This window comes from Pelodiscus sinensis, chromosome 6 (genome assembly GCF_049634645.1).
Source record: "Pelodiscus sinensis isolate JC-2024 chromosome 6, ASM4963464v1, whole genome shotgun sequence".
NCBI lineage: Eukaryota > Metazoa > Chordata > Testudines > Trionychidae > Pelodiscus > Pelodiscus sinensis.
The window spans coordinates 5,462,762-5,488,655 of record NC_134716.1 but is presented as its reverse complement, the minus strand read 5'-3'; the positions used below and the strand labels follow the sequence as shown (position 1 = coordinate 5,488,655).

The window sequence follows — 25,894 nt, the reverse complement described above, 5'->3', positions numbered from 1 at the left end:
TACTGGAGCCCTGCTTCACACACCTTATCAGACACCACCCACTAACCTAATGCTTTCAGCTGTCAATCCCAGGCACCAGCATTGTAACTAAACAGGATTAAATATTTCAGATTTTGAAAGGTGCTTCAAAGGGTTTGAAAAGCAATACAATATAAGCTCAAATACTTTACCAAGGCATGTTCCACTGCTCAGCCAGAATCTCACTCCTAAGTTATTTAGTGTCAGGGCAGCCAGATGCAGCAATGTTTTGGCTTTTTTCCTGAAAACCATTGCATCAAGAGAGGCATCATCAGGATACAGCTAGCGAGTTAAAGAACATTATGTTACTTTCAGACATAAGTGCTCCTTAATTTATAAAAATATTTTAGTAAAAAAAGGGCAATTTTTTCCTCTGGACACTGTCTACTCTCCCACTTTGGGGCTCTTTGGCAGTATACACAATGAAATAAGTAAAATGTACATGCCTATACAATAAACCATCTTCTTTGTTACCTTTTCCAAACTGATAAAATGTACAAGTCAGGACTTTTACACCAAAACGATAAATGTATATTTTAAAGAAACAAAATTTGTAAACATTGTGATTAAACCTCTGTAATTATTACACTTTTCAATAAGGCACACTGATCCTGCTCTCAAAGTTAATTACAAAACTCTCATGGATACAACTTGGAGATAGTATTGGGTTCACTGTGGTTACTTTTAGCACAATTTTTACAATTTGGTGCCACCAAATGTTAAAACTGCACAGTAAAGTTACAAGTTCACACTAATTTCAGGCGAGGCATAGTCATTTAAGAGTAGCAACTCATTTTCAAGTTATCAGTGTCCAAAAAAGCATCTGAACAACTAAAGTTCTCTATTCCACACTGGAATAATCTGGTACCAAGTTTCCAAAACCATTTTTTTTCTTTACTCTGAACAAGCTTTAAAAAGATTCAGCCCAATCACTTCAGAAGTTAAAAGCTTCTGAAAAGGATGATTTTAAATAACCATATTCTTCAAATACAAACATAATACTACAAATATTGTGCTGTAATGCAAGATCAACCTTACTGTGACCAAAACTGAACATTACCAGAACATTGGGAATTTGTGCTGAGAACTGCTATACCATAGAACTCAAATACAAAGATATGCAGGGTCTGATTCTCATTTACACTAAGGCTGCTTGATACAACTCTGACAAAGTAAACTGGTCTTAAAGTGCGTGTAAATTTATACATGACCATTTATCTAGTTAGTCCCCATGTGATTTCAAATGAAGAGACAAATGCAACCAGAAGAGATGAAACATCTTCAGTGACTCAGAGAAAAAGGTTCTAGCTATACTCTCAAGTATATAAAATTAATGTCTTTCTTTTCTGAGAATGAAGGCCCCGATGCTGCACTTATGCAACCATTTAATTTTAAGCCTATAAGCAGAATCATCACATCCACAGGATGGTTTGGGGCAGCCTCCCCAAGCCTTGCACTTTGGAGGACCCCACAGTGGATGTCTCAACTGGGGCTTGCTGGGGGCCTATTGCAGGGTGGCAGCAGGGGTTGCCTCCCTCATCATGGTGTGACCCAGCAGCCTCCTTCGCTCAGCCCCACTCCCCTCTCCCAGCCTGCTGTGTTCCGCTTCACTGTGGCAGCAGGAACCACAGTGCCCCAGCCTCAGGGCCTTCCTGCCACCGTGGAGAAGTGGGGCGCAGCAAGTTGAAGGGGGCAGAATGGTGCAAAGCAGGCTGCTGGGTCACTCTGGCTTCTGCCACCAGGGTAAGTGCAAAAGGGGGGGGCCTACCCCTGCTGTTGACCAGTGCCAGGCCCCCTTGAAATCTCTGAGCTTGCTTTGCTCGGGGGAGGGGACTTCAGGCAAGGCACGGAGCAGGGGCGGGAAGGGGCAGGGCTTGGGGAAGGGTTGGGACAGTAGTGGAGCAGAGTTGGGGTGGGGACAGGACCCCTGGATCCTGCACCTGGAGCAATGTGGAAGAAGATTGCCCAAGGCCCCGCTCCTCTCCAGGGATGGCCCTGCTTATGAGTACCTAAGTGTTTGCAGGATGGAGGTCTATGAGTGGAACTCTACTTTACATTGCAGCGGAAGCATTACCAGATTACCACTCACCTGAAAGAAAGCCCGAGCCTCTCTGTACCTACATTCAAGAAACCGAGAATGTGACATCTCCTCTATAAATTCAGATGGATTTTTTGGAATCTGAACTTTTACATCATCAATGAACAGTAGTTGTAGTTCTGGCCTGCAGTGAAAGAAAGACATTATATTATCCTGGCCAAGAAGGCATCAAATGCCAACCTCCTATCTCTGGCCCAGATTATGAAGATTAAAACCTGTTGAGCAATTGAGCAGTTGCTTGCTATATCCAAATGTATTACTACTGATTACATAAAACCTCTTGGGTGCGACAAAAATCTACACATTATTCTCCTAGGCAAAGATTTTCAAAAGAAGGGCTAATATTATGAAAATATGTATTTAGACAACTGAATAAATCACTATATTTTTCAAATGTGCCAAATACACAGCAAGCTTGCATTGAATTGACTGGGAGCTGTCGGTTGAAAAAACCACGCCACTTATTCAGTTGCCTAAATATGAATTTAGGAGTCTAATATTATTTCCTATTTTGAAAGTCTTGTTCCACAGTTATAATTTAACAATAGTTTAGGACTTCATGACAACTGAAATGTTGAATGCCATTTGATAGATAATGCTCTGGATTTTAAATGTTTATGCAAGGTATAGAAGGGAGGTTTAGTAACTTAGTAATTCTTAGCCAAAATTAATCAATGCATTCACCTTCCCACCTTTTTTTTTTTACTACTGTGTTTGTTTCAGTTCTGATTATCGTGACAATTTCAAACAGACTGCAGGAGTATTACTCTCACAGCCAGGCTGCATGCATCTTGCTTCACCAAGACTGCAACAAGCATGTCAATTTGCCATTTTTCACATGCTCCTGAAACACCATGTAAGTGAAAGCACCCTGACTGTGGTGACTTAGAAGGTTGGGCTTACAATACCAAAGTGCATGTTTCTCAGGGAAGGAAAAAAACAGAAGGAAAGATAGGAAAAGAAATTGAGACGCAAAGAGTCGGGTTACAAGGAGTTCCAGTCAACCATTACTGAGCTCTTTATCGGTTTCCCAAAGGGCTGTCCCAGAGATATTACTCTTTGGATACCCCCTCCTTTTTTTTTTTTTTTTTAAACCTTCCCTTATTTATAAATATTTCTAACACTACTATTTTATCATGTTTACCAGGCCTGATCCATAGCCCACTAAAGTGAATGAAAGAATGTTTTTTGAATCAAGCCCCCTATAATAAAAAAAATTAGCCACAGTACAGAAAATCCCGAAATCAAATTCTCTCTCAAAAATCCCCAAAACTCCAGATCTGATAACCCCAGAATTCTGGGAAAGTTCTGAGTCAAGCCCCATGGTTCTGACCAATTTTAGCAGAAGAGGCGCTTTCATGCCAAGTTCCTATTTCAGTGACTTTTAGTAACTTTAAAAATGGAAGAGAGGCATAGTTTAAATATAAGTCTGGAGGAAATAATTCATACCAGACCTCACACCACCATTGCATATTTCCCCCTTAGGGAAGCTGAAGCAGCAAGGTTATTTGTACAGCGACGTTACTAATACTTCCTACCTGATGGGGTGTTGTAAAAATTAACTGAATATAAAAAGCACTAAAGGCTAGATCCCCGTTCCATTTAAGTAAATGGCAACACTTCCATTGCTTTCAATGGTGCAGAAGCAGATAATATATTACTACTCTTACGAAACTGGTTGTGCTCATTCAAAAAACATTTTTGGAGGGTGCGGGGGTGGGGAGAGAGATTTTGATAACTTCCAGTAGGCTATTTTTTAGGTAACCAAGCCTGCAAAACCACTGGTTTTCAAAAGGCCATATATAACCATCTAAACTAATGGACCTAAATCTACTGCACCAGCAAAACCCTATATTTGTGCATAAATATGGGGGAGGGGATTGACATAATGGTTTCAAATGCATTTCTGATCCAGCTATGTTGGCATAAGAAAGATCTCTCTTCAATATCCTTCCACACTAGTTGCTAGGTACTATTATACAGACCTTTGCTGCAAATGTAGCCTTCCCTTTTTTCAATGCTGAGTGTGTCAGATATGAAGTTTTCTGGCCAAGTTTTGGCTCTGTAGCACAATATAAAACGCATGGAAAGAGGTTACACATCTTTATTGGATACTGGTAATATGCCAATCCCTATCTTGCATGATATATATTACCTTCAAAATATTTCAGACTTAAGCTGACAAGCAGAGTCATTTAATTATCTGCTGGTAAGATGTGCTATTATTCCTCTCTGGAAATCAAAATATCCTACCACAAATCAATGCTGGGTTGGGCCCATTACTGGATCTCTCATGCCCAGGCTGAACCACTTAACCTCTCTGTGTCTCAATTTCTCCATCTGTAAATTGGGGAAAAGACTTGTTTTACTGTTCATATAATTGGATCTGTCACCTTAAAGTTCCAATTCACCTGCATTTTAGTGAACACGCGAGATGAATTTCATAACTGCCCTTTAGAACTGCACCACTACTACATTTCTCTCTGCCTCCGCAGGTACAGGCGATTGCAGCTCCTGTTATCTGTGGATTGCCAGTCCCAGCCAGCCAATGGGAGCTGCAGGAAGTGGTATCCTAGTCTGCACCGCTTCCTGCCGCTCCCATTGGCTGGGAACATCAATCTGCAGCCAACCGGGATCTATAATCACACGTACCTGCAGAGGTACAAGTAAAATAGAGCAGCGGCATCCCAGCAGTGGGCAACCCTGGCAAACTGACACCGTTTTATTGCCCGCCCGTTTTAAGAAAAGGCGGCAGTATTTAATGTGCTATAATACCCTTAAATCCTCCTTGCCTTCCTCCAGTTTTAACTTACTTGTTGTAAGCTCCAGGGTAGCGACCAAAGTGTAGCTTTCGGAAAGGCACAAATTTTCTGTCTACATGTTGCTTCAGCCTCAGTGGGCCATGCCAGACATAGTTACCACTCCTCTCATAAAAGACCACCAAGTGGATGGCATGAGCTGCCAGTTTGAAGATATAGTGGAAGGGAATTTCAGTCCCAGAGAGGTCATCCATCCCTTCCAAACGGGGGTCTTTGTTCTGTATCTTTAGCCATTGGAATCCCATTTTTTCAGCAGCTCTAAACAAGCTCACCTAAACATCAGAGAAACAACACTTATTGTGAAGAGAATAAACAAGACTTCAACACTAAGGACTAATTCTTCATGTGTGCATGTTACTCTTGATTCACAACACACAACTTAGATCAGAATCAAGCCCTACCTATGCCAAAATTTCTCCTAAGCCTTAAAAGGGTGGTAACTGCCTACGCATATTTTCATTTTCACTTCCCCGACCTAAATAACAGCAATACCAAAATAAACAGATTTTTTTTAAATGCTTAAATTCCCCCCATTTCTCCCAGTTTTGTCATGTACAATGAAACCATATGATGGCTTCTCTCTTAGTGAAAGCCCTATAACTAGGGCATCCAACACGCTAGTCACATGTGGCTATTTGGTTGCTTGAGCGTGGCTCGTTGGCTCACACAATTATTTACATTTTCAGAATAATGTGGCTAGTTCACTATAGCATAGCCACTATAATGGCTACTGCTTCAGAACTGGTTGGACACCATAGCCCTATAATCATACAATACGGACTAGGTATGTAAGAGTTTAACAGTTAACCGACAAGCATTAGCTTGTTGGTTAAGCATACTAGTTAAGCTTCCGACCACCACAAGAAGCCCGCAGAGCCTGCGGCAATAACTGTCTACAAGTCCAGTAGCCTTTTGGAGCCTGCAAGGCTGATGGGGCCAACAGCTGCCAGGCTGATGGGGCCAACACAGGTTCAACAGCCACCAGGAGTCCTGCAAGGCCGGCAGAGCTAGCAGACACCGGGAGCCCACGGGGTCCAGCAGTGCTGGGAGCCTGCGGGTCTGGCAACCACTGGCAGCCCACAAAGCATTTAATCGTGTAGCTGATTGAATTTCTATCCTTTACATGGTTACTGGGTTGTTGTCTGTTTTTTAAAATTTTTACATCCCTAACACAAACTGGGATCCGAAACCTCTTCCACACATAGGGTTTGTCTACATGAACATTTAAGGCCAGGCTTACACTATGTGCTTCAATGTAACTATGTCACTCAGAAGTGTAAAAAGTCCACCCCCCACAAGAGATGCAGTTATACTGACCTAGCTCTCAGCGTAGGGAGGGCTTCTCCTGCTGATATACATACTGCCTCTTGCAGAGGGAGGTTAACTATGTCAAGAGGAGAAGCTCTCCCATCAGCATAGGACTGGTAGTATGTGGGACTTAACATGGGAAAATAATCAAGCAGGGCACAGATTATTATCCAACAAGTTCTTCAACTGTATTGGAGATTTTTTTTTATTTTAATTTAGAAGGTGAAGAAAGCGACAGTTTAGATTTGATTTTGACAAATAGGGAGGATCTGGTTGAGAATTTGAAAGTGGAAGGAAGCTTGGGTGAAAGCAATCACCAAAAGACAGAGTTTGTGATTCTAAGGCAATGTAGGAGGGAATAGCCAAATAAAACAATGGATGTCACAAAAGCAGACTTTAGCAAGCTCAGGAGTTGGTTGGTAAGATCTCATGTGAAACAAGCCTTAGAGGAAAAAAAGTTCAAGAAAGTTGGCAGTTTTCCAAACACACTATAAGGGCTCAAGAGCAAATTATCTCATTGTATAGGAAAGATAGGAAATATAGCAAGAGATCACCCTGTCTTAACTAGGAGATTTTCAATTATTAAAAAAAAAGCGCAAAAGCCCTACCAAAAAAGTAGACAGCAGGTCAAATTACAAAGGATGAATATAAACAAATAAGACAAGTATGTAGGGATAAAATTACAAAATGAGATCAAATTAGCAAGAGACATAAAGAATAAGAAGAAAACATTCCACAAATACATTAGAAGCAAGGACAGGGTAGGCCCATTACTTGATGAAAGGGGAAAACAATAACGTGGAAATGGCAGGGGTGCTTTTTGTCATGAGTTTAATTAAAATCTCATAAGAAACAATAAATGGCAAGGTAACAAACATACATCAGTGTGTGGCTGCTGTATATTATGAAACAATCATAAATGGACATTAACATCTCTGCTTCTGCAATGGATACTAAAAATTTACTATAGCTATACACATGCTAAGTTTCTATTTCTCTTTCACCTCAACTCTCTCTGGGCTACATGATGGATTCTCAATTCACTGAGACAGCCTTTAAATCATTTTACTTGAGCTCCCTCCATAGTGCTAGTAGTCTATCTCAGGGGACTTCCCTGCCACATGCCTTCTACTTTGAACAGACTGTTTCATGACTGCACTTTACCTCAAGAGGTTTCTTAAACAAAAAAAATTCTAGGTGAAACACCACCTTTAGACCAGTTTTACCTAACAAACTTTAAACCTGTACATGTTTAATGTGTGTGTTCTGATCAACCATCAATCCTATAATGACTGAGTGCATCACACTAGACAAAAATGAACAAGGAGAAAACCTTACTTCATGTTTCCATGTTTTCTCCAGTAGTGCAAAGGTAGTGAAGTCCCTTGGAGCACAGAAATACTTGCATTCTGGGCTCACGCCATCAGAAGAGCTGCTGAGCTGTTCAAAGTCTTTATGAATTAGTCCCAGAACCAAAGGATCAATGAGATACACTGGTACATTGTGACTGGACACTAAACCAAGGAATTTCTTAATCACGTGCTGTTTGGAAGAGCAAAAAATAGGAATCAGATCACCTTATAAATATGTAAAAGTTTACATTTTAAAATTATGAATCCATTAGGAAATGATCTTTCCCGCTACCAGAGGCAGCAAGGGCAGGAGCCAGTGCAAAGGGAGACAGCTTAAAAGCCTGTTCCCCCCAGCACTGTCTCTGGGGGGGGCAGGGAGGACAGAGGGGTAGCAGGGACTGACAGCTGATTCCTGGTTCACACTGGGTCCCTCCAGCCTGGGAGCTAACCCCGCTGTGGCTTCCCCGCTTATTGATTGATCCACTAGTTGATGGAAAATCCTTTTTTTACTGGCTATACATTATGTGCAATGGCATGTATGTGATGTAGTCCTTATGTGAATGCATAGGAGCTCTCATGTCCATATATTTTCAAGAACTCTAAGCTCATGTTCTGTGGTCAGTGTTTCTGGCCAGTGCATTTCTCGCAGTGCAGCAGAGCCCTCTACTGGAAAACGTGGGGTTAGACTAGCTTTTGAGACAATCTTTAAACAGCAGCAAAATGAAAAGTAAACTCTGGGTTTAGTGAAAAGTACTGGCCTTTTCCACTTCTAAAATTAGCAACAAAAATATGTAATTTTCCTGAAAGCACAAATTGTGACATCCATATGAATTGGAATTAAAATTATTTACAAGACTACTTTAAAAAAAAATCCCAGTCAACAAGTATATATAATCATCTGAGCTAGTCATATTACAACATGGTCACAAAAATTAGGGAGGAAGAGGAGTTTATTATTACACAGGAAGATACTATATGCTGTAACAACAATTAACATGTTCTCTCCACTTTAGGTCTTCAGAGCACTGTACGTGCAGTAACTAATTAATTCCCATAAACATGACCAAAATATAAATATTCTTATTTTACAAATGATGAAACTGACAAGAAGGCTACCTCTAGATTACATCCCTCTGGTTGACAGAGGGATGTAAATGAGGCACTTTCAAAGTGCAAATGAAGCGGGGATTTAAATATCCCATGCTTCATTTGCATAATCACGTCATGGCGCTCTTTCGAACAAGTGCCATTTCAAAAGTAAAACTGCGGTCTAGACGCAGTTCTTTCGAAAACAGCGCTTGTTCAAAAGAGCGCCATGATGCAATTATGCAAATGAAGCGTGGTATATTTAAATCCCTGCTTCATTTGCACTTTTGAAGTGCCTTATTTACAGGGCTCGACAAGTAGGGCAATCTACTCTCCCGTGGCGAGTAGATTTTAGCCCAGCATGGCATTGCAGCACAATCAGCGCATGCGCAGCGTGCAAAACCGCGCGTCTGGCAAGCGGGGCTCACCGCCACATGGCAAACCCTGCTCATTTACATCCTTCTGTCGACAGATGGATGTAATCTAGATGTAGCCGAAGAATGAAGCTAACAATCTCTGATCATAAAACATGTTCATAGTAGTGCTATTTCACAGTGGGTTTTTTTGCTGTGGAACAGGCAAAAATCTAATCAGGAATTTGTGCATATTTATTTTTGGGAGTGAGGAATTAGCAGGTGGATTTCAAAACTATCCAGAGCACATTAAGTCACTCTGTTAAACAGAAACGCACAATTCATGCCATCAATCCTGTATCAAGTATGCTCTTTGTAATTTTATGGTTTCTGATATGCACAAAAGGTGCATTGTTTAGGCAAGCATGTATGTAGCGCATTCTTTGTTTGGTCTACAGCACTCTGATGCTTTTAAGTATAAAAAAATCACTGTAAGGACTAGATGCTTCAAGCAAGACAATCCAGCCTCTAGGATGGCGATTTGCTAGCTTGATTCACATAGGTATTCTTTCAATTACACAAATTCATATCTCCATGGAAGATGAAAAGTCAACTCACATTTACAGCAATGTATCGTATTGTGAGAACAATTAAAAGTTAACCTAATATAACACTGCAGGATAGATTAAATCAACTACCAACAAATGTGAAATTCTATTCTGAAAAGTGTCCGTACAAGTGTCATTGCAGCGTAGTGTATGTATTGTACCTCAATAATTCCAAATCAAATGTATTCAGTCAAGAGCAAAAAACAGGACTATGTAGCACTTTAAAGACTAACAAGATGGTTAATTAGATGATGAGCTTTCGTGGGCCAGACCTACTTCCTCAGATCAAATAGTGGAAGAAAATTGTCACAACCATATATGCCAAAGGATACAATCAAAAAAATGAACACACATGAAAAGGACAAATCAAATTTCAGAACAGAAGGGGGATGAAGAGGGGAGGTAAATGTCTGTGAGCTAATGATATTAGAGGTGATAATTGGGGAAGCTATCTTTGTAATGGGTAAGATAAATAGAGCCTTTGTTGAGACTCCCGCGCAAAGTGTCGAATTTTAGCATGAATAACAGTTCAGAGGATTCCCTTTCAAGTGCAGTTTTAAAAGGCTTTTGAAGCAGGATGCAGGTAATTAAGTCATTGAGACAATGTCCTTTCTGGTTGAAATGGCAAGAAACTGTTTTTTCTTTGTGATCCTGTCTAATATCTGTTTTGTGGGCATTGATCCTTTGGCGAAGTGTCTGAGACGTTTGTCCAATGTACATAGCAGACGGACACTTTCGGCACATGATAGCATAAATTATATTTCTGGATGCGCAGGAATATGTGTTCTTGATCTTATAACTCACTTGGTTAGGCCCAATAAAGGTATCAGCAGAGTGAATATGTGGACAAAGCTGGCAACGGGGTTTGTTGCAAGGGAAAGTACCAGGGTTGGTATTAGTGTGGTATGTCCTGTGGTTGTTGGTAAGAATCATTTTGAGGTTAGGTGGTTGTCTATAGGAGACTATGGGTCTGTCTCCCAGAGCCTCTTGGAGTTTGGTATCCTGTTCCAGTATAGGCTGTAGTTTATTGATAATGTGTTGGACAGGTTTAAGTTGGGGGCTGTAGGGGATGACAAGTGGTGTTCTATTGTTGGTTTTCTTGGGTCTGTCTTGAAGTAGATGGTTTCTAGGTATTCGTCTGGCTCTTTCAATTTGCTTTTTTATTTCTCCGGGTGGGTAGTTAAGGTTTATAAATGCTTGGTAGAGATCCTGAAGTTTCTGATCTCTGTCAGTGGGATTAGAGCAGATGCGATTGTATCGAAGGGCTTGGCTATAGATGATGGATCGTATGGTGTGTTCTGGATGGGAGCTGGAAGCATGTAGGTAACTGTATGAGTCAGTGGGTTTTCTGTAGAGAGTAGTGTCTAATTTTCCATTGTTGATTTGTACTGTGGTGTCCAGGAAATGGATCTCTCGTGTAGAATGGTCCAGGCTGAGGTTGATGGTGGGGTGTAGGTTGTTGAAATCTCTGTGGAATGTCTCCAGTGTTTCTTGGTGTGAAAAGGTCTTTGAAGCAGGATGCAGGTAATCAAGTCCCAGCCTCCAACTATCAGCCCTGAAAACTCAACTTGCATTTGAATGTCAAGTTATGGCTTTCTTTTCACACATTGTGTCCGATAACATATGTTCTGTAGGCCAGGGTCTGCTGCTTATAATTGATTTTAGGCATTTTACAGGAAGAGATTAAATCTGTTCCCCCTCTGAGCTCTGCAGAGCCACCAACACAACTATTAGGAAGGTAGAATGGTAAAAGTATTACTTTTGTCATTAAAGTGAGCAGCTCTGCTTCTGAGTAACAGGGTGTAAATCTGTGGGGAAAGGAAAATGTCATGTTTGTAGACACTTTTCACCGAAGAAATGCGTGGATTAGAGCCCTGCGTGGATACAAAATTTTGTATCCACAAAAATGAGCCATGGATAGCTGCAAATTTGCAGGATTCTAAATTAGGATGTAAGAAGCAGTCAATAATGTAACTGTTAAATCTTAGCGGTTACACGGCTAAATGCTGCACGCTCTGCAATAAAAAGCTCCCCAGGAGCAGGGCCAGCAGCCGGAACAGGCGCGTGCCAGGAGCCAGCTTACATGCACAATCTCCCAGTTACCAACCCTGCTCCCAGGGAGCTGGCTGCCACCCAGCTCTATGGGCTCTTATACAGAGCCAGCAATGTGGGGCAGCAACTGGCTCCCCGGAAGCGAGGCCAGGAGCCGCCACATAGCTGTAATGGAAACCGATAAGCTTATGCTTATTAGCTAACTGTTTAAAGCTGGGCTACTCAACACGCGGCTTGTGGGCCACATATGACCCGCGGCCCATTTGTTTGTGGCCCACAGGGCAGTTTGGGTTTACCCAGAGCTCAACATGCAGCCCGCAGGTGGTATTCTTTGAACATGGCCTCCACTGGGAACACACTCCACAACAGCGAGGTGTTTCCCAGGTGGTGTGAGCACTGAAATATGCAAGCACACGGGCTGGCTGGAACAGACAGGTACCGGGTGTCAGTGTTTCTAGTCCACAGGGAGGTGCTGAGAGCGCTGTGTGAAAGAAGCTATTTGCATATATATTTACTTAAGTTACGGCCCTTGGTATGTGCTGAGAGAATCATTGTGGTCCCCCGGGCTTTCAAAGTTGAGTAGCCCTGATTTAAACGGTTACAAACTTACACCCCTATTCTAGATACAACATTTGTAACTGCATCCGCATCTGCAAAAATGAGCTGTGGATAGCCACAAATTTGCAGGGCTCTAGAAATGCATTTCAAATTTACATCTAAACAAGAGTTTTCAGGGGATAGACAAGCAGTTTCAGGTATTCAGGAAAGATAAATAATTTAAGGCTTTATCCTGCAAAATGAAAGCCGAGAAACAACAGAAATGAGACACTAGCACAGCTGATGAGTACTCTGCTTTGTTACTAACAACCTGATAACGTAACATAAAAGCTCCAAGAGAGCTATGCCCACAGGCAGTTGAGCTGAAAGAACATCATGTCCTGTACCTGTCATGAAGCACTCAGTAGCTGGTTATGAGAAAAGCCAGTTCTTAGAATCATCACATATTTTTATATAAGAGGATAATCCTCATAGCTGCCCCTACTTTGAATTTTCCCCAAATACAGCTCTTGAACATACCAGAGTAGCCATTACTCCAGGCTGGCAGCAACTACTCATCTTTAAAATGGCTACTATGCACATTACTTGCAAGCGCAGGATTATATTGAAACCAAAGGGCACAGGCAGGGCATTCTTACCATGCTGAATGTACTCTTCTCCATAACCAGTGTGATGTTAAATGCAGCATAGGGATTTGTTCATAACTCACTTTTCTACGCAGGTTCTGAATACCAAAGTATAAGCATGACAACTTTGGCTGAGCTTCAGCAGCCTGCAGGATTAAGCTCTAAAAAAAATCAGCCACCCAAAATATATCTTGATATTAGGGCTGTCAAGCGATTAAAAAATTTAATCACAATTAATTGCGTGCACTGCCCCTTTGAAATGCAGTGGTGGTGTTTCAAAGGGGCAGTGCTGCAAGGAGCAGCTGGTATCCCCAGATAACTGCCTCACTGTCCCTTGGAAACGCCACCCCCAGGGCAATACCGCAGGCTGCACCAGCTGACCCCAGGTTTCGCATTGTGCCCCCGTTTGAAGTGCTGCTCTGGCTAATTCCACCTGATCCCAGGCTCCTAATGCACTTCGAAGAGGCAACGCAGCATTAACGCAGGGCAGGACTAACACGTTAATTTTTTAACACATTAATCCTGCCCTGCGTTAATCACAGGCACTAACACACATCAATTGACAGCCCTACCTGATATTGATGAAGTAGTAATAAGACCTGCACTACGGCCCCCAACCTCTGGAGTAAGGAGCTCAGAAAGCTGACTGTGCCCCTTTTTTGTGAAGAGCTTTGTAAGTTGGTATAACCAACTAACAGGAAACTAGAGCGACAGCTAGCAAAATAAAGTCAAACAACGGAAAGAGTGTGCAGTATTATGTAATGTAACTATCTGCCAGTAAAGATTTTAAATGGGGATATTGTGCCCAGCTACAGCCTATTAAGCTGGAATTCCAATAAGCAAAGCATTTCAGTATTCAGTTTGAAAGGACACAAAGGCGTGGATCAGAACTTCTGCAGAAAAGGAAAGACAAAGCCAGATCCTGCAGAAATGTTTCTTAAGAGGTAGAAAAGTTTCTTGAGGACTAGAAGACAAAAAAAAAAAAACCATCAAGGTCCCCAAAACCACAACATTTCCCTTTCAAAAATAGGGAATTTCAACCGTCTTCAAATGCTTTGTAACTGTGCTCATCTGACAAATGAATCATTTGTTACTTTTAAATATAATACCTACAAAAGTAATCTTTTACCTTACTCAGATTTTTGAAAGGTGAACATGGCTAGAAAATTTAACCAGCAATGGGAAGGACTCTGGACAAAAAATCTAAATAATTGCATAATTCTACATTTGCTATCAACTTTTTAAATATTCATGTTTTGATTCTTTGTAAAGGCTACTGAGAGTCTTACTGCACTGTAGCATATACACTGGATGACAAACTGTAGTTAAAAGAAACTATTTCTATAAAGGTGGATGAGTCGGTTTGGTCATCTGTCATTTTAACAATGACGCCACTAAGATCTGTATTTTTTCTGCTCTTAAACAGCAAGTTACCAATCTGCACCTTTTCTCTTAAGGTTCAAAGTCATCTAGAGAAATGGAGAGCAAGGCCTCCCAATGGCTTTTTTCCATCTGATTAATCCTTATGATAGAGAGTGGTATTCAGTGGAAGGGAACCTTCTAGTTCTTCTGCTTTCTTCTCCCCATTAGGTACTACCATAATACATAAGAGAGTTATTACCAAATGTCTCTGAACACACTATAAAAATAATCAGTGGCTGGTTCATGTAAATGAGTATATGCCTTAGTCCAATTCTGACTGGAGGGAAGCTTACATCATGAAACTGTCACAATTGACCCTAACTGTGACCTGTGCTCAGCACAAGGGGCCACGGATTGAGCAGACATGGAAAATGACTTCCCTCTGAGCCCTGAAGCACCACTTATAGTAAGCGTCAAACAGAGCTGAACGAACAATTTAAACAGTTCCAACTGAATAGGTCTCATTAGTCTTTGAAACCAATATATTATAGATGGGGGCAGAAATGGGAAGAAGCTTGCACAGCACACCCATTAGTGTGCCCAAATGTATATTAGGGATAAACAGAGGACTTCAGTGTTCAAATCTATCAAATGGATACCTTCCACAAGCACTGAATTCACTTTTTAAAGAGAGTAAATTAAAGATTTCTAGTTTCTATGTCAGTATCTTCACCCAGTTCTAATCAGTTTACATTGCATGCTGCTAACTTGCAAGTTATTCTACACATCCTATAACAAAACTATGTTGTTATTTGGATGGCATGCCTAAAATGGCTAAATCCCCCTCTAGAAACGGGGGCATTTCAGGAATGATGCCTAGATGTACAGCATACGGGACCTGATCCCGAGATAGTTGAGCACTCAGAAATCCCCTTTAATGGTCATGTTCAGGGCAGTAAGATCATGGCAGCTTCCATTTAAAACAACAAAATTCCCAGTGACTGAAGTGGTAACACATGTGGATCCAAAATTTGTAATTCTGTAAGAGTTCATTCATACTTACAGGGATGCTGTATAAAAAAGTAACATTGTACATACCCATTGTGCTCGATCTTGTCCTGACCGGCTTCCTTTACGTTTTGAAAAAACAGTTCCATTCTAGCAAGAACAAGGACAAATGATATTACGAAAGCTAAAATGTCCCAAATCGTGGTTCTGTTTAGATTTACAAAAGGTAATGTTACATATGTTTTTCACACACACTTTACAAAGATTGCAGTTCTAAGTCACATATACATTACATAGAGTGAAAGGCATAGCCAGTAATATTCATTTCAGAAAGACAATGTAAGGATTACCGGATCTAGTCTTGTTTCCAAGACAATAGGCCAATAAGTAAAACAAAAAAGGACAGAACGGGTAAAAACACATTTAAAACAAAAGGGGGAGGGATAGCTCAGTGGTTTGAGCATTGGCCTGCTAAACCCAGGGTTGTGAGCTCAATCCTTGAGGAGGCCATTTGGGGCAAAAATCTGTCAGGGATGGTACTTGGTCCTGCTGTGAAAGCAGGGGACTGGACTCAATGATCTTTCAAGGTCCCTTCCAGTTCTAGGAGATAGGCAATCTCCATTCATATAAAAGGATGTTTTAAAAGGTATATACAAGTTTTTAAAAAATGTAAATTAAATACATTTACAAAAAACTTATTTAAAAATTACATGTTTAGGCCTAAACTTATTATAATCTATTAACATAATTTAAAAAATGCAAAAATAATATTAAGCAATACATATTTGCTGCAAACATATTAAAGAAAGTCCAGCTACAAAATTGGAAGGAGTCACTAAGGTCCTGAAATAAGGACCTGTTGAAGTGCTAAACCAGCTTTTGTAGCACTGCACTAACAGTTGCAGCAAGAATATTTCTTTCATTTCAGTTTCTTCAGCAAGCTTAAAACTGGCTCCACGCATAGACTGGCTGACACACTACAGAGGCAGCAGCACAAGGCAGCAGCAGCAGCTGCCCCGTCCGTGGGGGGGGCCTGAGCTCTCCGCAGAGAAAGGCTGTGCAGTCATCCTGCAGACCGGCCTCCGTCCAGTGAGCCTAAACCCACTGCGAACAGAGGCTGCTCCACAGCAGCCTTCCCTGCCCCCCCACATACTAGTGCCTCTAACAGAGTGGCAGGGCAGGTGGCTCCACAGAGGTGTTTGTGGGAAGCCAGCTTTTAAGCCAGCTCCCTCCATGAGCACTGTCTCCGGTCTCCCCACCACCGCTGTCTCTGCGGGAGGTAGCAAGGGGAGGGGCAGGCAGCTCAGCAGAGCTGGCTCCCCTGAATATCAGCTTCTGCCTGCCTCTCGCCACCCCAGTGCCTCTGACAGAGAGACAGCAGTTCAGGGGGGCAAGAAGCTTAAAAAGTGTACCGTCTCCCGCTGCCCCCCCTCCCCACATTTCTGCCTCTCTATCAGAGGCAGCAGTGCAAGGGGAGTGAGGGGGTCAGGCGGCTCTGATGTACCAGACAGTTCAAAAATGCAGCAAAATCTGGAATTGTGGTAGTTCAATCCAGTGTCTAAACAACAAGGAGTCCTATGGCACCATAAAGACTAATAAATGTATTTGGGCACAGGCTTTCATGGGCTGGAATCCCTTCATCAGATCCAAAATCTGATTTCATAGGTAAAGGCTCTGTCTTGTTGATGGAGTGGTCAGAGCTCAGGATTGGGAGTAACATTCTAATGTTTTCTATTCTATGATACCTATTCACTGTATCTTCCTTGGTAATTTAATTTTTACATGTCAATTTTATGGTAATAATTGTCAATCCCACAGGGATGTTTTGAGTAATAATTTTACAATTAATTATTAACTAATTAATCATGTGTTAATGTTTGTCCTGTACTTTGAGCATATTAAATACTATTTCTATTACGTTTTTTCACCAAATTCAGGTGTTTAAAATTATTTTATTTACCTTTGGAGATAAGTAGTACTTATAATAGTACAACTGGAACAGGAGAAACACAGAACTTGTCAAAGTAAGAAGAGCCAAAACCACATTCTTATTAATTCTCTGCATTAGTCTTCTGTGCTCATTTGATTAGCATTTGAAAGCAGCTCAGTCTTTTTCATCTTTTCAGATTGAGTATCGCGTCTTTGCTTTTCTGTGAGCAAAGGAAGGTCATTAGTTAAGTGAAGAGAATATAGACAAAATCTGCTTTTAATAACAAGGTACAACAGTTCTGAAAAACTAACAAACTACTGTAAATTGTGTGAACATACTTACAGAATAAAAAAAGTAACGTAAATAATGAGTAAATCCACATGAAATGGATGCTAATTAGTGAGACTGCTGGGTTTCTCAGTCTTATCTTTGAAAAAATATATTTTAAATAAATAAATAAAATCTCTGCAAACTACAGCCAATCTAAAGCAATCCTAACTATATAAGCAAGACATCTAGGAAAGCTACTGGAATGAGAATTCCATCAGAGTGCAATATCATGTTTAATAAGTAACACTTACCTACTGAAGGGGAAGAAATGCCAACTTAAATAAAAGACTACCTAAAAAGACTCTCTGGTTGGGGAGAGGATTTTTTTTTATTGAGACCATTTTGCTATTAAAAATATTTAAATATAATATGCAAACTGGCTAATCAAGTGAGGAGGGCTTTAAACTAGGTTTGAAGGGGGCAAGTGACAAAAGCCTATAGGTAGATCAAAAATATGGAGACCAGAGAGAAGGGTCAGACTTTGGAGAGATAGTGGGTTGTTACAGCAAGGATAAAGGAGAGAACTGGGGAGGGGGAAGGATGGAGTGAATCAAATCAGAATCTTAAGATGCCTGTATACTACTGTGAGCAGTATGGGAAATAAGCACAAAGAACCTGTAATGCTAGTAAATAAACACAACTATGACATAGCAGGCATCACAGAGACTTGGTGGGGTAATACACAACTGGAATATTGATATAGAAGGGTACAGCAGACTACAGATTCCATTTTTTCAGAAGAGGCTCTTGCACCAGAAGGAGCTGTCTACACTGCCCCTTCTTGCCCAACAAAAACCCTCTTGCGCAATATTTTAAGGACGAATGGCATTGCTCAAGAGGGTTTTTGTTGCGCAAGAAGGGGCAGTGTAGACAGCACCTTCTGGTGCAAGAGCCTCTTCTGCAACAATGGCAGCTCATTAGGTATGCAAATGAGACTCGGTGATATTCCACGCTGAGCCTCATTTGCATATTTCTCATGCAAGACGCCATGAGTGTAGACATAGTCACTGACAGAGAGAGGAAAAAAGGGAGAGGAAAAAAGGGAAGTGGTGTTGCTTTATATATTAACATGTATACACTTGGATTGAAGTTGAGATGGAAATAGGAGACAGCCTTAATGAACATCTCGAGATAAGGGATTTAAAAAAAGATGATGTTATTGTAGGAGTCTACTACAGACCACCAAACCAGGAAGAAGGGGTGAATGAGGCTTTTCTTTAAACTGCTAAAAAAATCATCCAAAGCACAGAACTTGGTGGTGATGGGAACAACTACCCAGACATCAATTAGGAAAATAACACAGCAGGGCACAGGTTATCCAACAAGTTTTTGGAATTACCAGAAACATTTTTTATTTCAGGAGATGGAGAAAGCTACAGTGGAGGGGGAGGCTGTTCTAGATTTAATGTTGACAAATACTGAGGAACTGGTTCGGATTTTGAAAGTGAAAGGCAGCTTGGGTGAAAGTGTTCATGAATTGATAAAGTTCATGATTCTAAGGAACAATAGGAGGAAGAAAAAGTTAAAAATAAAGACTAAGGATGTTAAGGACTAGTCGACTCCCGCCCCACCTTGCTGCTTCTATCAGATAGATAGAAAGGATACATCAGATACATTTCAAAGGAGGAATGCAGAAATACCTATTTACTAGTCGAGCAGTTGATGGAAATTCCATTGACTAGTCAATTAACCACAATTTAACATCCTTAATAAAGACAGTGGATTTGAAGAAAGCAGACTTTAGCAAATTCAGGGATTTGGTAGGCGAGATCCCAGAGCAAGTCTCAGAGGAAAAAACAGTTAAAGAGAGGTGGCGGTTTTTCAGAGAGACATTATTAAGGGCACAAGAGAAAACTGGCCTACTGTGTAGGAAAGATTGGAAGTATGGCAAGGGACAACCCTTGCTTCTCCAGGAGATCTTCAATTACCTTAAAAAAAAGTCAAAAAAGAATCCAACAAAAAGTGGAAACAAGGTCAGATCACAAAGGATGAATATAAACAAATAACAAGTATATAGGAACAAAATTGGAAAGGCCAAGGCACAAAATGAAATCAAACTACCTAGAGACATAAAGGATAACAAGGAAACATACTACAAATACATTAGAAGCAAGAGGATGTCCAAGGACAGGGGAGGACCATTACTCAATGAGGGAGGGAAAATAGTAATAGAAAATGTGGAAATGACAGAGGTGCTTAGTGACTTCATTTTGATTTTCACCAAGATTAGTAGTGACTTGTCCAACGTAGTGAATGCCAGTGAATATGAGGTAGGATCAGATATTAAAATAGGGAAAGAACAAGTTATACATTATATAGATGGATTACATGTCTTCCAGTCATCTCTGCCTGATGAAATGTATGTTAGAATACTCAAGGAGTTCACTGAGAATATATAGAAACTATTAACGATTATCTTCAAAATGTCATGGAAGTCGAGATTCATTCCAGAAGATTGTTAAAGGGCAAATATAATGCCCATCTATAAAAAGGGAAATAAGGACAAACTGGGGAATTAAAGACCTGTTTAACTTCTGTATTAGGAAAGTTAATAGAGCGACCAATTAAGGAATCTATTTACAAACATTTAGAACAACAGTGAGCAAGCTGCAGCCTGAGTGTGCCCCATGCAACATTTTGTTTACCGTTGCTCACACAGAGTTGACAAATTTCACAACTTTCCATCCATGTCAGGTTTTTTCCTATCAATATTACTCAAGTGACACGAATGTAAAGCAGAGTTTCCCAACCTATGAGTCAGGACCCAAATATGGGTCATCATTACATTTCAAAAGGGTCGCTAAGTGTCTCTCCAGGTGGCTCTGCCCTTCCTCCACCTCCCATTTTTGAATTGCCTTGGGTCCCCATCTGGAGAAGGCTGGGAACCACTGATGTGAAGCAAGGGCAGCTGAAGTGAGGTGTGAGCTCCCTGCACACAGTCGCTATGTCTACACTCACGGTTTCTTGCACAAGAAATATGCAAATTAGGCTAAGCATGGACTATCGCCAAGCCTCATTTGCATACCTAATGAACTGCCATTTTTTCAGAAGAGGCTCTTGCACCAGAAGGAGCTGTCTACACTGCCCCTTCTTGCCCAACAAAAACCCTCTTGCGCAATATTTTAAGGACGAATGGCATTGCTCAAGAGGGTTTTTGTTGCGCAAGAAGGGGCAGTGTAGACAGCACCTTCTGGTGCAAGAGCCTCTTCTGCAACAATGGCAGCTCATTCGGTATGCAAATGAGACTCGGTGATATTCCACGCTGAGCCTCATTTGCATATTTCTCATGCAAGACGCCATGAGTGTAGACATAGTCACTGACAGAGAGAGGCTCCCCCCCCACCCCATCCAGTTAAAGCACTCCTACAATTCAATTAGCCCACCCCACAAATTCCAGGCACGCAAGCACCTGGAGGGGGGGGCATGACGCATGCGGAGCTCTCACGCGGAAGGGGGAGGGGGAGGGGAAGGCTGCACGTGCGCGGGCGGGCGGGGGCAACATTCCAAACGGTCGGGAAAAGCCGTTAGCCGCAGCGCAGCCAAGGCCCGGGGAGCGCGCGCGGGAGCGCTGAAGCAGGCCTCGAGCAGCCATTCCAAAGGGGGGGGGGGGAGGAGTTGGCAGGCGCGCCCGGGGCCCAGCTTAGGGCGAGACCCCCCCCCCCCGCCCTCCAGACAAGGGCCAGGGCCCCCGCAGCGAGGAGCACGGTGCCGGTGCCTTGCCTCCTGCGACTGACCGCGGCGTGGCCGGGCAAGCGACCCCCAACCCCGGCCGCCATCCCGTTACCTGGGCAGCCGCCGCGACGCAGTTTGCAGCCGCCGTAAAGCAGGCACGCGCCTGCGCCATCGCGTCAGTAGGGCGAAGCCAGTGACATCGTCCGCGCATGCGCCCGGATGCGAGGCCGGCAGCCCCCTAGCGGCCCGGGCGTGTTAGGGCAGGGCAGCGGGAGCGTGCCCCAAACGCCAGTCTCACAGAGGGAGCGAGTCTTGCGCCTGCTCCGCACGCGCAGCCAGGGAGGCCAGGCTCGCGCTGCATGCACCAGGGCTTCCTTCCCCGCCCCCTCCGCGCCTGCTTATAGACTGGGACAAGCTGGGCAGGGGCTGCGAGGGTCTAGCCCTCTCCCTGGACAACGTGGCTTGGGAAGGAGAAAGATGCACGGGCATCATTAGTAACCTAGCAGCGCCTTGAGAGGAAAGCAGGAAGCCAAAAGTGGGGAGGATACTTACTGAGCAAGCCTTTCTCGCCTAGGACGGTACTTGGAAGGTGCATTGGCACAGATAGAAATTGACAGCCTCTTGGCTCCTGTGGCTCTGGTAGCTCAGAGCAGCAGCACTGGATCATGAGACAGATCCATGAATATTTCAGCGTATAACTGGCTCCACACTAGTCACACACCTGGCTCAGCATAATCAAATCAGGCAGTGAAGAGTGCAGGGCTACATCGACACTGGCACGATTTTCCGTTACGCTTTTCCAAAAATGCTTGTCAAGACTGGTAGGACGCTTTTCTGTAAAAGCACTTTTTGCAGAAAAGTGTCCGTGGCCAATCTAGACAGGGTTTTCCGCAAAAAAGCCCCGATCGCCATTTTCACTATCAGGGCTTTTTTTGCAGAAAACAAATCTCCGCTGTCTACACTGGCCCTTTTGCGCAAAAGTTTTACGGAAAAAGACTTTTGCCCGAACAGGAGCACTGAATCTTACATGAGATCATCAGTACTTGTGGAAATTCAAGCTGCCAGTGTAGACAGCTGGCAAGTTTTTCCGCAAAAGCAGACGATTTTGCAGAAAAACTTGCCAGTCTAGACACAGCCCAGGTGTTTTACTAACATCTGTTCATCGCCATTTACAAAGCTCCATCTTGCCACCACTGAAATTTAGCTCTAGTTTGAATTAAAAAAGCCTCTGTTTACCTTAGGAAAATATTGAAGTGATGTTAAATAGAAAAAAGGTAAACACTAAGACTCAGAGGCAACTACAGAGTAATCACTTCTTGTGTTTATGTAGACCATGTATTTTATAAAGTTACTAAATGTTTAATTTTGATTCTCATCTAACACCAGTATAAAATACAAACTAATATCTTTAAATAGGCAGGAGCATCTGTCTACCTGAAGTTTATACTTCAGCCAAAATAAGATCCTATCTTTCTCTGGCTTGAAAAAAATTAAAAGGAGAAGCTTTGACAAGTATATTATGCAGCTAATGTTTCAAAATTAATTTATTAATACAAAATGTTTGTAAGACATACACAGCTTCAGTTAAAGACAGCAAATAAAATACTCTGTGGGCTCCAAGGCACCCCTGTAGTTTTGCCATGACAGGTCTGTTATTTTGGGATTCTTTATAAAGGAATAAGGAACAAAGCACTGATTACAGAATACCTGAGGTATTGTCAAAGTGATGTACATGGAAATCAATGTGCCATCTGTAAAGTAAAAACCGACGTGACAATTCAAGATCATTAAGTACACTCAACACATTATGCCACAGCAGGAGCAGTGATTATGGCTCCACTTACAAAAGGCACATGCAGCAATAGAGGTTAAACAATGGTGAGGAAAGTGAAAAGCTTTTGCTTTACAGTCAGATATGCATAAAGCCCATTTCACAGGACCTCGGAAAGTAAAACCCAGATTTCCCCTTCCAAAAAGTCATTAAAATGTTTAGATGGAAGATCACACTTGATGAGTTAATCTACTTAGATGATTAAAATCCATAATCTATGCTCTCAAGACTACAGTTTACATTACTTTTTCTTGAACATGGATATTTTCCCCTATAACAACCAGTTAGTTTCCCCATCTTGTGCATGAAGGTGTGAGTGAGCAGTATTGGGATGACACAGGAAACTGATGTGTATGCCTCTGCAACCTTGTTACACAGGGCAAATAGTTATTTTCCTATTTAAGATTTTAGAAGGGCTGTGGAAGTCTAAACTGAAAATTCAGTCACCACCTTTGATACCCCATACCTGAAGACAAACAAGTTATGAATGCATGTAATGCTATCCATGTCCAAAATTAATCTCTTAACTTGAATAGATTCACATATGTTTGCATAAAAAGGCAAGGAAGTATTGTAGTTTGCTACTACATTAAAAGAACGTATTCCTTGGTAACAAAACAGATATAATTTATGAAGGCTAATAGTAATCTCATAACTAAACTTTTGTAAGTATACAGAAACATTTAAAAGATCACATTTTTACAAGAGAACTCCATTTTGCTACCAGCCTCTCCATCCCCACTCCCCTATACTTGAATCCTATAATGGGCAAGCCAACAAATTACACACCCTTGGAAACACTGTGCTAGATGCCATCATTCAAGAGGTTTGCGTGTTTGCCCAATCAAATCAAATGGTAGAGTAGCCTCCAATGAAACCTACTTGCCATAAACTCTTACTACATCAACACATTCTGAAGCTGCATCTAGTATTTTACCTTTGCTTACACTGTACCTAAAAATAGCACCCAAGGTGTTATGCAATACCCTTAGTATGCCTGTACTTTCCACACATGTAAAAAGCAGATCTGCAAGATGCTAGCACAAATAAATCATAATCTAAGAAAACGTATCTAAAGTGCTTAAGGCAATTCCTCATCTCCATATTCTATTTACTAAAAAAAGAGATTTAGCAGCAAAAATCCAACACTTGTGCATTAACTACTGGAGAGTAACTTAAAACTGTGAGGGCAAAATAGCCCATAATTATTTAGAACCGCTGCATCTTTGATATCAGTCAAAACAAACTGTGCAGCGTAAGTCACAGCACTAAGTACTTCAGCTAATTTCTAACTAAACTACTATAATAGTTTTAGAAAAAACTCAATTCCATTGTTTACATCTTGTGCATAATCAAGTGTATCTTGCAAGTTTCCTTACATTGACTTTAACATATGCAAATGGTATCTCCATTCAATTTTGGGGCCTGACTCAGTGGTTACTGAGTTTTTCCCTAAGCATGTTAACTTGTAGTATATTTACTTTTACACAAAGTAAAGGAAACATGGTAGGACCTGTAGCTAGCTAGCCCAGATTGAAAGTTAGAGATGGATAGGTAGGAACAGAAACTAACCTCTGCTACCATCAACTTAAGTCTCAAAATAGAAACAAAGTTTACACCTTGCTCTAAATCACAATTTTGTGCCCCATCCTACATGCTTCTCAACTCCCTCAAGTCACTGGACATTATGAAGGCTCACATTGCTGCATTAAGGACCTGATTTTAAAAAAAAAAATCAAGATAAGTAGATGACGGCTGGCTGAACTGTCCTAAAGTCCTATGATAAGCCAATTCAGATACTGAGCTCATTAAGTACAAAAATCATTCAATCACTTAAGCTTTTTCAAATTTTCAAAATTTAAATTGGACAAATACAGCAAAGGAAAAACACATTGAAAGCAGGTTTCTTCCTGAAGATTTATAACACTGCATTATAAAAAGCATGAAAAATGTTAAATTTATACATACAGAACTGAATACCAAAGAAAAGGGAATCAGTTTATTTTCCGTTGCTTAAAAAGGAGTAGAAAATGCCATGCAACATCACTGGAGATCAAGGGCCAAACTCAATTTTGTATAAAACAGATTGAATATATCCAATTTTGCCTGCAATCTCCAAAGTTATTGCATCAGATTTCTTCCCTCGACTTTCCTTCAAGAGGAAGGCCTTAAGTGCTCCTAACCTTAGATGGTATGTCTGTTTCCAGGAACTGAAGGTGCAGAGTGAAAACCACCCTTCCTGATGTCCCTCAGTTCAATTCCCAAGAAGGGAGCTATTTCACCACAGCCATTAGCATTATGCTTGTAGAGAAGTCTTAGTGTGATGGTGCACTATACGAGACCTCCATTTATAGAATTAAAATCTGAGACAATATTGTCCATCTGTAGGTCATTGTGGGACCCATTACTAGACTACTAAGAGAAACACTGATTAAAAGTGGCTAAAATAGATTTAACTCTAGACAGACTCTTCTACTAAAATGTTCTCTCCATTAACATGAATTTTGGTACTGTACACTACTAGGTGTGCTACTAAGGACTGGGATCACTGGACATCCTCTTCAAGATCTCCAATTAATAACTCCAATTAATAGCATTTTGCTTCAATTAATAACTGGTTGCCTCAATAGGAGAAGTAACATGTGGAGAGCAGACATCCATATGAACGTTGTGCGAGTGACCTGAATCTTTTATACAGAAAAATCCCCTATACTGAATAGTGAATCTGTTAGTTTTTTTGTTTTTTTGAGTGCAACATAAGTGAATCCTGGGGGAAGTCTGCAATTTTACAATGACTCCATATGCAACAATTGCAGAATTCCCCCAGGACTAGTACAAGTCTCTCCCAAAGCACATGAACCATAAACAATTTTTATAAAAAGC

At 41.4% G+C, this 25,894-nt stretch overlaps 1 protein-coding gene and 1 long non-coding RNA gene across 5 annotated transcripts in view; one reads left to right on the top strand and one right to left on the bottom strand.

Moving 5' to 3' along the window:
- FKTN (fukutin) overlaps positions 1-21,942 on the bottom strand; it is a 29,324-nt gene extending 7,382 nt beyond the window's left edge. The window contains exons 1-7 of one of the 3 annotated variants that reach the window (XM_075931361.1): positions 21,293-21,942; positions 17,209-17,398; positions 15,339-15,398; positions 7,582-7,785; positions 4,930-5,207; positions 2,108-2,240; positions 171-300 (exon numbers count right to left, since the gene is read on the bottom strand). In XM_075931361.1, the coding sequence (XP_075787476.1) occupies positions 171-300; positions 2,108-2,240; positions 4,930-5,207; positions 7,582-7,785; positions 15,339-15,398; positions 17,209-17,313 (910 nt within the window). In that variant the 5' untranslated portion in view covers positions 17,314-17,398; positions 21,293-21,942. Of the gene's footprint in view, positions 1-170; positions 301-2,107; positions 2,241-4,929; positions 5,208-7,581; positions 7,786-15,338; positions 15,399-17,208; positions 17,399-21,228 lie in introns of all 3 variants that reach the window. The other 2 variants (XM_075931359.1, XM_075931360.1) reach the window with 2 other exon arrangements.
- Positions 1-25,894, top strand: part of LOC142829791 (uncharacterized) — a 47,722-nt gene that overhangs the window by 13,851 nt on the left and 7,977 nt on the right. The window contains exon 3 of one of the 2 annotated variants that reach the window (XR_012904578.1): positions 2,840-2,972. The exons of the other annotated variant lie outside the window; for it this stretch is intronic. This is a non-coding gene — a long non-coding RNA (uncharacterized LOC142829791). The remainder of the gene's footprint in view (positions 1-2,839; positions 2,973-25,894) is intronic. 2 annotated transcript variants of the gene reach the window in all.